The sequence below is a fragment of the Lacerta agilis genome, chromosome 3 (genome assembly GCF_009819535.1).
Source record: "Lacerta agilis isolate rLacAgi1 chromosome 3, rLacAgi1.pri, whole genome shotgun sequence".
NCBI lineage: Eukaryota > Metazoa > Chordata > Lepidosauria > Squamata > Lacertidae > Lacerta > Lacerta agilis.
In genome coordinates, this window is record NC_046314.1 from 92,402,440 (window position 1) to 92,415,227 (window position 12,788).

The 12,788-nt window shown below is 40.6% G+C and overlaps 1 protein-coding gene across 1 annotated transcript in view; it reads left to right on the plus strand.

Moving 5' to 3' along the window:
- The window catches only part of USH2A (usherin), a 454,712-nt gene that overhangs the window by 62,682 nt on the left and 379,242 nt on the right, over positions 1–12,788 (plus strand). Inside the window, exons 9-10 of the mRNA XM_033144773.1 lie at positions 7,722–7,917; positions 9,514–9,644. Of these exons, the coding sequence (XP_033000664.1) occupies positions 7,722–7,917; positions 9,514–9,644 (327 nt within the window). The remainder of the gene's footprint in view (positions 1–7,721; positions 7,918–9,513; positions 9,645–12,788) is intronic.

Here is a 12,788-nt window from a genome sequence, read left to right on the forward strand (position 1 = left end):
CACACCCATCATTTTTAACTGAAGAAATTTACTATTTGACATTAATAAAAGAAAAAAGAAAAGCACTATATATAGTTTTTATGCCCTAAAGAGTGATGGAAATGAATTATTCAACATTTATTATGCATGTTATTTGTTTTTTTTAACTTCATTTAGTACACATACTTCCATATCGCCTAATTGGGTAATATGAATAACCTTAGCAGCTTTATGATTTTCTTCCAAATGGTATTTTGAAAGAATCGATGCCATAGAGAGGAATATAAGGAGACTGATCACATCATGATATCCTTGAACTTCTCATAAGGATCTTATACCCTGATCTAGTAAAGCGGCTAGATCTAATAAGGCACTTGCTGATGTCCCTTTTCATTAAAAGCTTTGGCATCAAATGGAGTAGAAAAGGGTAATATATACCTTACTGCCGTTAGTATTATAGAATGATTTTATTGTATTATGGGAGGATAGCTGTAGGATCCTCCATCATTCTTTGGGTAGATGAACACTCAACAAACTTCCAAGGCTTACGAGACAACGGCTAACAATATCACCTGATGGCTCTGTAAGAAAAACATTGGGGCCTAATTTGAATAGTGGAATTTTTGGTATCTGCTACAGTGGGGCTTGTGCTCCAGAATCCGCCGCTCCCTTCAGTGTGTGTGTTCCGTTATATTCAGTTAAGAATGTCAGTTAAGAGGAACCAACTGTCACTTCTTGTTTCTTGCCTCAGACTTGCCTCCTGTTGTTGCACATAGTTTATCTCATTGTGCTATTTTGCTGCAATTTTCTTTATTGTTAAAGCTTAGTTTACATTTACGCGAGCCTGTTATTTTTTTCAAAGGAAAAGAAACCAAGCTGAAGAATGGTGGAATATCCTAAACTTGACTGAGTGAGGGGATATTCTCAATTTGCCAGGAGGATTGATTTTGTTAGTCACCCTCCCCACCTCCACAACAGGCTCTGCAGCTGAGGCACCTGCAGACATATTTCTATTGTAGCAGCCATTTCGAAAGCTTTTCTTGAGGAATGGATCCTAAGTAAGCTGCTCAAAGCACTCCTAAGATCCTCAAACGTAACCATTTCCCCTTGCCTTTCTTGCTATTGACTTGGTTCAGTTCCTTTTGCCTGATAAAATATGGAGACAGTTACTGAATTGCTTTAATAGCTGGTGACACTAGTGTATAAGAATTCATGGAATCATGTTGTTGTTGTTCAGTCGTTCAGTCGTGTCCGACTCTTCGTGACCCCATGGACCAGAGCACGCCAGGCATGCCTATCCTTCACTGCCTCCCGCAGTTTGGCCAAACATGTTAGTAGCTTCAAGAACACTGTCCAACCATCTCATCCTCTGTCGTCCCCTTCTCCTTGTGCCCTCCATCTTTCCCAACATCAGGGTCTTTTCTAGGGAGTATTCTCTTCTCATGATGTGGCCAAAGTACTGGAGCCTCAACTTCAGGATCTGTCCTTCTAGTGAGCACTCAGGGATGATTTCTTTAAGAATGGATAGGTTTGATCTTCTTGCAGTCCATGGGACTCTCAAGAGTCTCCTCCAGCACCATAATTCAAAAGCATCAATTCGGCGATCAGCCTGGAAGGTACTCCGAGGATCATCTAGCCCAACCCCCTACTATGCAGGAATAAGCGGCTGCCCCATATGGGGATAGAACCTGCAACCTTGGTGTTATCAGCACTTCACTCTAACCAACTGAGCTAACCAGTCCCTCCACATATGATTAAGTTTGACAACCAAGGTACCACTGTACATGCTTTGTGTATTACATAGCGTAATAAGAAATTATGAAATTGCTTCGACTGACACAATTTCTGCTTCAGCAAGTGGCTATACAGTGGTACCTCGGGTTACAAACACATCGGGTTACAAACACTTCAGATTACAGACTCCGCTAACACAGAAGTAGTACTTCGGGTTAAGAACTTTACCTCAGAACAGAAATTGCATGCTGGCGGCACAGTGGCAGCGGGAAGCCCCATTAGCTAAAGTGGTGCCTCAGGTTAAGAACAGTTTCCGGTTAAGAACGGACCTCTGGAACAAATTAAGTTCATAACCAGAGGTACCACTGTATGTGCTCTCTGGCATTTCACTGTGGAGAGGCTGGGGATATTTTTTAAACCATTTTTGCCAGCGTTGATGGTACTGTACTGTTATTTCAGTCTCTATGATGGCTTGCATTACAACCTCTAACATTTTACAGATGAAGACTATGCAGTGAGGTCACACCCCCACCCCCACTGCATTTCAAGTCATATTTGCATGTTTCTGCACACAGGAGGGAGCAGGAAGGGATGTTTTCATCTGATGTGCACAATCTCTTTGGTTTCCCTACACTTGCAGCACGCCAAGCTGTCATCTGTGCATGCGCTAATGTACACACTTCAGCAAATTCAACGTGCATGTGGGTTACGTTTTCAAATCAGATGGGAGCTGGTTTGAATGAAAACACATCACACAGCAGTATTTCTCAAGTGTACACAGTGTGAAACACCAGCAGTGAAAGCTAGAGTGAATGGTAATGGTGTACACAGCCAAAAATAAGGGCACCCTCATATCATCTATATTCGCAAAGCAAGGGACACTGCATCTTTCAGTGAAGTTACTACTATTGCTGCAGATACTTGCCAAAATTTGAAAGCAAGCTGGAAGCAGCAGCAAGTGTATGTGACCCAGATGCAAACAGTCATATAAGAAAACCTTGCCATGTCTTCCAAGCCAGCCAGCTGCAGTAGCTGCTGCTGATCCATATACCCTTTGATTCCCTTTGTCATTTTCCTTCCCTTTCAGTGGTTTTGCACCTTCCACAGTAGTGGTGCTTCCTGTGCTGCCGCCGAAGTGCATTTCTTCCAGTCACAGCATGCAGTAAAAGTCCAGTTTTTCCTCTGCTGTTACCTGCTAAGTCCCACTGACCTTCAGGTATTGGGGTGGGTGGCTGGGTGGGAAGAATAAGACGCTGTAGAACTGCTAAAAGAACCAGGGAAGACCTGTTGCTGTGATTCACAAGTGGAGAGATTGGAATTGTGCACAAGTTCCACTTACGGACTACTTGTGAGAACAGAAGAACTGGACTACATGGGTTTCTGGCTTGACCCAGCAGGGCTTTTATGACTGAATGCTCAGACCTCCACCCTATGGAACATATTGCACAACAACTTGCACTTCTCTCACATGCACTGCCCTGGTATTTTGTGAGAGGCCGATATGTTAATACTTTTTATAAGTAAATAAAAAATAAGTTTGATGGGAAAAGTAGCAATCTGCTTCATTTTAATTATATATTATTATTATTTTTCATAGACAGACATGATAGCACCCTTCAATGCTTGCTTTATCTCTTTTCTATAGTCTTGGGACAGATGATGTACGTTTAAGAGAGAGAGAGATAAAATGTAAACTTGGTGGAGAGAATTATAGGTTAGACACTTTCATAAGCTTGTTTTCTTCAAATTCACTTTCGCCTATGATATAGAACTGCTGAAAACTAGCTTTAAAAAACAGCAATAGCAAAATCCATCTAACATCTTCAAAGACTAACTTAACACCAGTTTAATATTTATGCAGCAAACTGTGAGAATATTTCACCCTAACTTGACCCCCCCTTAAATTTATAGCATACCTTGGGACAGGTTACTATGGATTTTAAAATGAAATTCCACTTAATTTTGCCTTCATTCACAACAACCTTAACCAGAACATCAGAAGAAGCATATACATTCTGCATGAATGAAAATGAAATATCCTCAAATTGATTCCCCTGACTAGTTTTGACACACAGCAACGGGGTGGGTGGGAAAGCTATCTGGATGAAGCTGGAAATTTTACAAGCTGGAAAATTCCGAATAACTTTCTCAAGATGCCTGTGGTAGTGATGGGTTTGTCCATGAACTCATCCTTGGCAAACAGATTTAATTTCACAGGCCATAGATCTTAGATTTCTAAAATAATTTGTGGAAAGTATTTGTTGAAATAGCAAGGTGCTGTCTCGAATATCCTAAGACAGATGCCTAGACAACCTGGTAATACACAGAATTGTGAAGGAGCCATTGTATTATATATATATATATATATAAAAACTTGGTTGTTATCCCACAGGAATACAATTTATTTTGCTGAGCTGATGAAAATCCATATGAGATTTTAGTTTCAAATAGCCAATTAAAATTGAAGTTGTCAGAGTTATTTCAAAAAGAACAAGCTGGAATAGTGACAGCAAATTAAACAGGCTCCTATTTAGGTTAGTAAGAAGTACGGTGACCAAGAGGATTTGGTAGCTTTCTGTGTGGCTGAACTGACTCTGGTTCAGTGGCTCACTGTAGAGATCCCTCTAGCTTATTTAAAATGGGTTCCTGAGGAACAAGAGGGGGAACAGTTGTGCCCTAAGGGTGTTATTCTTCACATGGTAACTGCCTCCATGCTGGAGGAAGCAATTTAAAAATATAAAAATATAAATATAACAATGGCAACAGCAGGAACTAATCCAATCGGTATTTCAAAATGCTGTGCAAACAAATATAAATGTTTTCACAAGACATCTACCGTAAACTGAAGCAGCAGGGTGGCTTGGTGGTCTCTCTGCTGAGGGTCTTCATGCAACCATGGCACATTATTGAGAAGGTTCTGTGCTGATGGTCACAACATCAATTTTCCTGAAAATACAGGGCCTCAAGAAGATATTTCCATAGAAATATTTTTATAATATTGCGAGAGGCAGTGAAGGATAGGCGTGCCTGGCGTGCTCTGGTCCATGGGGTCACGAAGAGTCGGACACAACTGAACGACTGAACAACAACAACAACATTTTTATAATAGAGCTTAAAATCTGAAGGAGGCCAGTTGCTAATGACAGTTCCTGGACTATCTGAAGACTTCTAATTGATAGCTTTGTTGACACTGTCCTCACCTCATAAAAGTCACCACGGGGAGGGGGATTTTGGTTATGTACATTAGTGCTGATTCTATGAACAACAAAAATCTCAAGCTCTGGTTCAAGGATCAAGGGTTGTCTAGTCTAAACTTTGTCTAGCCTTCAAGCTGAAGCTGGAAAGTACAGGAAGTCATGGTTTAAGAATAGCAAAGCTTAATGAATAATTTGTAGAGGACAATTTATTTGAATAATTTAGCCTCCCTTTCTGAATGATGGAAGGATCATTACAAGGCATTATACTCTTCTTACTTGTCTGGTTTTAGCAAAGCACCAAAAGTTAGTGAATGTGACCTCTAATATAACCACAGGGACTTCTAATAGGTAAATATTTCTACAGTCTTAATATTAACAGTTGTTCTGTAGATTCAAACTGGAAATTTATTTTACTGTTAATAATATTAATATTATAATCAATTTATAATTATAAGTTTCCAAGTATCTAAACTCCAACTAGAGTGTTATACTAGTGATATACTTTGCAGCTGAAGCTTTTGTTTATAAAAAAAATCTAAACAACTAGTGTGAAATATTTTAGTGTCAATCAATCAGTGTATAAGTACCAATAAAACAATACAAATCATACATCCATATTATGAGGCAACATCCATGACGTAAGAGGTTACCAGAGATACCAGCAAACACAAATTCAGCTTGATTTCAAATTAAACGTCTGAATCACTACAGCAATTTATACTGCTTTTATCTAACTCATTTCCCCTGATTATTATTATTATTAGCAGCCAGTGTATAGAGGGCCACTTTGTGTGTTATAAAGCTATTGTTGTCACTCAAAAGAAAACAGATCATTGCTGCTTAGTATACCTGCTTGCTTGTGTGAAACAAAGGTTTCAGAAAGTGATCTTGTGGGTCTCTATATAAGGGCAGGTCAACAGATGAGTGATGTCTTCCACCTGAGGTAGACTACAAATACAATGCATGCACAGGAAAGCTCATACCAAGAACAAACTTAGTTGGTCTCTAAGGTGCTACTGGAAGGAATTTTTTATTTTTTATTTTGTTTTGACTATGGCAGACCAACACGGCTACCTACCTGTAACTACAAATACAATGTCTGTCTGTATATGGGACCTTGTTGTAGTGGCCATCCAAGACTGCAGTGGACATCACTTGGAAACCCAGCTCAATACAGACATTTCTTAAGGAAGTTTGATCAGATAACTAGCTCTAAAATACTCTGTTTTCAAGAGTGAAAACCAAAGGGAAATGTTGTTTTGTTGTAATCAGTTGCAGCTCCTTTCTGGATTCTATCAGCTGACTTTAGCAGCATTGTGGCCTCAAATCTCATGCAATGCAATCAAAGATCAGGCCAAACATGCATAATGCATCTGGAACTTTCCTTGGGCAACTCCTATGCACTCTTGTGTTTCAGGCAGCAATATGATCTACACATTAGTTCAGGAGGTGTGGATCTGGTCAGTTTGTACCAGAATTTGAAAAGATTGAATTCCTCAAGCATCCCTGTGGAATTGCACAAATCACAACAGCTGCGTGTATAGGCTCCACATGGGGCACTGGGGGTGGGAAGCAAGGGCTTCCATTTGTGCAAATAGGCTTTCCCCTCTCTCTTCCCGATGTTGCGCAAAATTGAATTCCACCCAACATTCATGTAATTTTTAGTTCTTCATTGACTGCAAGTTCACTTGCAGGCTCCTGTGAATGATTTACTGTATTTTTCCGTGTATAAGACTATATTTTTTCCTAATTTTTTGAAGTTTAAAATAAGACGTCATCTTATACATGGATAGTGCATAGTGCATTTTCTTAACTTTGGGTTAAAGAAAATAGGGGTCGTCTTATACATGGGGGTGTCTTATACACGGAAAAATGCGGTACGTGGAGGGTGGAAAATGTCAACTCTAAATGAAGGCAAAAGGCATGTGATTCTGAAAAAAAGCCATGATGCAGCAAGCATGGTCTGCATGTGGAAATAAGTTTATTTGTATGGACATTCTTCCGTATGTCATCTGAAAGCACAAAAAGTGGCATATCAGAAAAAGAACCTACATCCGACTTAGAGGTTCCTGCATCATATATGATCCGCAGGTTCAGATTGGTTAGTGCTTCCACCTATGACATTGTTGAACAAAGCGAGTGTATGGAATAATTTCAAGAATCCAATCCCTGACCAGTGATGTTGACCTGACCATCACTTGGTATGAGAAACACTCAGAGTCAGGAATTTCCATGCAAAGCTTCATATGTTGTCCTTTGGATCAGAGCCAAATGCTAAAGTTGATAGATCATTTTTTAGGGAGCGAGTACCATCAAACTCAGTGGGTTTTACTTCTGAGTATACAGGGCTGTCTGAAGCATATGTGGTGCCACGGTGCAAAGATCTGCCTGACACCCCCCCCCAAGGTTGCCCAGTCCCAGGCATGCAGGAGGGCAGAGCCGGCCGGCCACCTCAGCGTGTTGCTGGCTCGGTCGTCCCTGAACTTGCGGCGCTCCAACTGAAGGGTGGGCTCTTCCCCGGATGCAAATCTTGGGCCCTGGACTCTTGGCCTGGTGCCCCTGAGAGCCCAGCATCTGGGTGCCCCACACCCCTACCGCCTAGGGGTAAGACGGCCCTGTGAGTATACATGCTTAGGGTTGCACTGTAAGTTTTGTAGGAGTGTCTTGAGTGGCGTATTGTGCATGTCTTCTCTGTTGTGTCTTTTTAAAAATTGCAGCACACAACACAGAGCACACAGTGATGGTATATACACTTGTACCTATGTAGACATTTTGAACCATAATCTCTTTATTATTCTCCATTTGTTCCAGTGCGATCACTGTTGGCCACTGTACAATGACAAGTCTTTTCATCCTGGAGATCAAGTTCATGCTTATAATTGCAAGCCTTGTCAATGTTACGGCCATGCAATAAGCTGTCACTACAACAGGACAATGGATTCTTTTCCTAATGAACACTATAGAGGAGGTGGCGGAGTCTGTGATAACTGTCAACATAACACTACAGGTAATTAACAGAACAGAATATATCCATGGTGGTTGGCTCTAGCAGTCATTCCAAAGCATCATTACATCTGAGGATGAATTGTAAGGAAATTTCCATGGTACATATCAGGCCAGGAAAATGAGATCGGTTTGCACTATCTGCATGTATTATAGAATCAAGTAAACTTTATATAAAATAAAGTTCCAAGGCTGCTTGGTTCACATGGTTGGAAAAGGGGATATGATCACAGCCCACATAAACAACACAGTGGGGGATATTCAGCTAGCACAACCAGGGTGTGCCATCCCCAAATCTGCACTGGAGGGTGGCGGGAACCTCCAGAACAGATGTAGGGGGCACGAGGGTAGAGGAAAGTTTATGTTGCTTAAGGAACATCCTTGTGCTGATGAAACCTTAGCCTTATCAGTATGTTTAATACAAGCCAATGTGTGTATCAGGCTGGGTGCATGATTCCCCTGATGCCTGTGATCTTCCCACCACATTAGCACACTTTACATGTAATATAATGCAGCAGGGAAGAGTGGTAGCTCACAGGTAGGACACGTGATGCTTATCAAAAGTCCTGGGTTCAATCCCCAGTAGGTAGGCCTGGAAAAAAACTCCTGCCTGAAAACCTGGAGCTCTTGCCCATCAGGTAATGAATAAACAGGAGCAGGAGCAGCAATATCTTTATTTATTGTCCTTTTATTTTCCTACACTTCCTCCTAAAAGGGAGCTCTGCGTAGCTAACAACATAAAATAATATAGCAATTTATAAACAATTTAAAACAACCATTAGTTAGCCATCATAAAACTTCATATAACACCGGCTAGACACCTAGCATCCCTTATCATTATCAAATGTTTCAAGATATTGTACTTACATAAGAGCCACTGTGCCTCAGAAACTATTTTGCCCTCACCTTGAGACTGTTGTTTTAGCCAGGGAATCAGCTGTACAACATAGTACCTGGTGTAGCAACAGAATCTACAGTCTTTCAGGGCCATCAAGCACTGGAAACAAGTTCGCTATTGGATGCATTAGCCAATGGATATGGTTGACTAGCAAAATGTCTTGTGGTTTGTCTCAAGTAGAAGCAAAGCCCAAATATATTGAATAAAGAAGTCTAGGGGAACTCTACCACTCCACAACTCATGTCTGCTAAGTCATTTAGTTTGTTAATTTGCTTCACTCTAAAATGTATTAAAATAGAACATACTTGCTGAATTTCTAATTCTGCATGCTATGTTTGTGGTGGTTTTGGGACACTTCCTTTAGTACTCTTGGCTTTCCTCCTTAAGGATGGTAGGGAAAGTTGCATGTTTAAGAGTAATTTCTCTTTTTTAAGTATAGAATATATATTCATACAGAATAGCTTTATAGGAGTGTTGTGTTATGTAACAGATGGAAGTTTAATGGAGTAAAACACAGTTTGTAACAGGTTCATTGTTTCATATGCTCTGGATCACTAAATTGGCAGGTAGAGATGAAAGGTGCATTAAAATGGACGTCCTGAAAATTATAGAATTCCCTCAAAGGAATAGTCTTTAATTTTGAATTATACAGCTAATTTTAATGAATTGGAAGCCATAATGCATAACCTTTCCTTCATGCAGGAAGAAATTGTGAGCTGTGCAAAGATTTCTTTTATCGGCATGTAGATGCAGATCTCTCATCTGTGGATGTTTGCAACCCTTGCAAATGCTACATAGCAGGCACCAAAAACAGTAGTCAGCACTGCAATAAGGTAGGTGGATCTAACCTATAATGTCATCCTATATTCCCAATATTCAGGTTATGGGAACCATTGCATATGTAGCCAAACAACACCCATGCACAAGAGGGAGGTGTTAGCAGGCTTGGGGAGCCTTGGAATTGGAGAAGTACAAATACATTTATGAAAAAAGCCTAAAACGAGGGTAGGGGAGCCCAGACCCATCCAAATAAGGACTGAACATTCCATCTATCAAAGATGCTTTAGCTGACATTACTACATTGCAGGAGGTTGGACTACATGACCCTTGTATACATTGCAACTCTAAGATTCTATGATTTGCCATGAAATGCTGACTGGTTGGGTGTGGGTGAAAACTGGAGATCGAATAGAGTGGTTGGAATCTTGCAGGTGCAACAAATAATCATACTTGTTATAATTGGCAGCTGTTGGCACTAATGTGACTTACAATAATTCACGGGATAGATAACATTTAAAGTTTTTAAAAAGAATGAAATCCTGTTCCAAAATAGTGGCAGTTTCACATAGGACTTAGGAATTTATTTTATGATTTTGTTATCTGGATCACCATATCTCCAAAGGCTGAAGAAGTATGATAATAATATCAAAACACCTGTAAAATGCCTTAATATACTATTAGAACACCATTTTTTATTTTAAAAAAGCCACTCAAGTAGCCCACAACACCTTCCCACTTGCTAAATAGTTGCCTGAAGCCTTTTGAAACTTTCAGCAGACACAGAGCAGTTCACACGTGCAGAATGACTGCCTTCATTTCTCCAATTTTTGCTTTCCGTGGATATGGGATTATGTGAAGAACTGTTAGACAACAATGCCAGGCTAAGGATGAGTTGGAGAACTGACACACACAAATGACCACAAATTTGTTGCTTTATTTACAAGGGGAAATTTATCTTAAAAAGCCAAAATGGTACCAATTATTTTAAGTCACTGCTTTCATTTGCAAGCAAAAACATATAGTGCATTAATAAATCCATTTCTTTCAAAAGAGCAGGAAAATGTGTAGAAAATCCTGCCTTTGGCTGAGAGCTGGATCAGTCCAAACCCAATTCCCTTATTGTATTCTTGCCTGACACTAAACTTTCTTCATTGGTGCAATGATGAAAAATCCTTTTATCCAGTAACGTTTTGTGGCTTTTTCTGTCATTTCATGTTTGTTTTTATGCTCACTGGGGACATTCTTTTATTGGTAGCTTTGATCCTTCAAGAGGCTCTGTGAGCACAGCAAGATTTGATATCTTCTACCTGTGAAGAGCTCATTGCTAGCTTGGGGTTTAGGCTGGCAAAAAGAAATGTGAAATCCTAGAGCCCTGTACTTATTAAAACAGCGACAATAGTCTAAAGCAGAGGGTCTGATTTTCTGCCTCTAATAATGATACATTTTTGGCCAATAGCACAACTCCAGAAACAATTTGAAAGTCGCATGATATGGTAAGAATGGGAAAGAGAGGGGAGGGGAGGGGAGAATTTAAATGCCAATTTTGAGATTTCTTGTTTCAAGTGGCAGTTTTTCAGCGCTGACAGCAATTTAATGGTAAGCCGTTCTGCTTCAAGGTGGCAAAGTAGGGTGTTTTGTTTTTGGATGGCCAGAAATTTAGCGATGGCTAAGACTGAGAAATGAGTCGAAAATCAAGATAATATAAAAAAGAAAATAAGGAAAAATGGGTTGAACTGTACAGCTCAATAAGGCATCAATAGACTGCTGCAAAAGGAGCAAGGTAGAACAAAATGATTAAGAGGCATTAAAAAATAGATTAATAAGGCTGGAGAGTATGGGCTGAAATGAATTACATGAAATAGAAAGGCATTATTGAAGGGAGTGTTTCCAGGTCTGACCCAAGGAAGATGGAATCATAAGGAATAAGGCCTTGGCTCATGAAAATTAATTGTCACGTCACAAGGATAATTTTCAAGGAAATGTGTTAAAAATGGGCCACAATACACTTTCTCTGCATAATTTACCATTCCCAGCAGTTTATCAATGCTTTCCTATACAGAACTAGTTATGTGTCATTTAGCTTAAACGAAGATGCAGGATTCCGGAAGAGAACAATCACAAGTTCTTATCCTGTGGATTTGGGGGGGGGGACCCACCCCACAAAAAGTTGGTTTAGAGGAGGAAGTGGTTCTTTTGCAGTGGCAAAACTTCCTTGATGACATTGTCTTCTTTTTTAGGCACAATCTGGAAAAGAGTTCAGTTCTATACTGTACATATCACACAATTCCAGATCAAGGAACAGCATTAAAATACAATAAAACAGTATTTCAAAATGCAACTTAATATAAAATCAAACAATATGCTAACCACATCACTACTCCAGCCAAATAAGTGGCATCACTTTAGCCAAATGCTTGGGTGAATAGCTGCATTTTTACTAGGTGTCAAAAGTCAATTAGTGTAGATGCTGATTGCATTGAAGAGGAGAGCATTTCGGAGGTGGAATGTCACTGTTGGAACTGCGCTCTCATGAATTGTCATGCACATGGGTGTAGCACGGGGGGGGGGGGGCAAAGAGAGGCAGCTGCCTGCCCGAAATCAATAAAATTCAATAAAAATACATAGCAAACTGAGGTTCTGCTCCCCACCCCAGCAAAAGGCCTCCTGCCCCACCTGCAAAAATCCTGGCTATGGTCATGGCCATGTACCATATCTGAGAAAGAACGGTGCCATAGTGAGAAGGGCACCCATTTGCACGCTCCCTGGGCCACTCCTCTGCTGCTCTGGGCAGCCCAGTGATGTTCGCAGACTTCTCTGAGCACCTTGATGGAGGAATCTGGTTCCTGGCTTGGGTCATCACAGCAGTCAGCCGGCTGCACTATTAGAAATGTGAGTGGAGTGCCCAGTGGGGCTCGGATGGAAGAAAGACAGATAGAGTGGGCAAGAGTTGCAGAAGGAGGAAAAAGGAGAGAAAAGGAAGGGAGGACGCAGAAGGGAAAGCAGCAAGTGGAGGGAGCACGGGAGGCAGGAAGTCACTCGCAGAGGACAAGAGGTGATGAAAAGCAAACTTTTTGAGTTTCTAGTCCATGGTCTCTCCCATCTTTGGAGGCATACAGCTCTTTGGCAAGGGGGCAAGGGGGACTAGGTGCACCTCTGTATATCACAGACACTGTGAAGTAAATATAAAGTACAGAGAT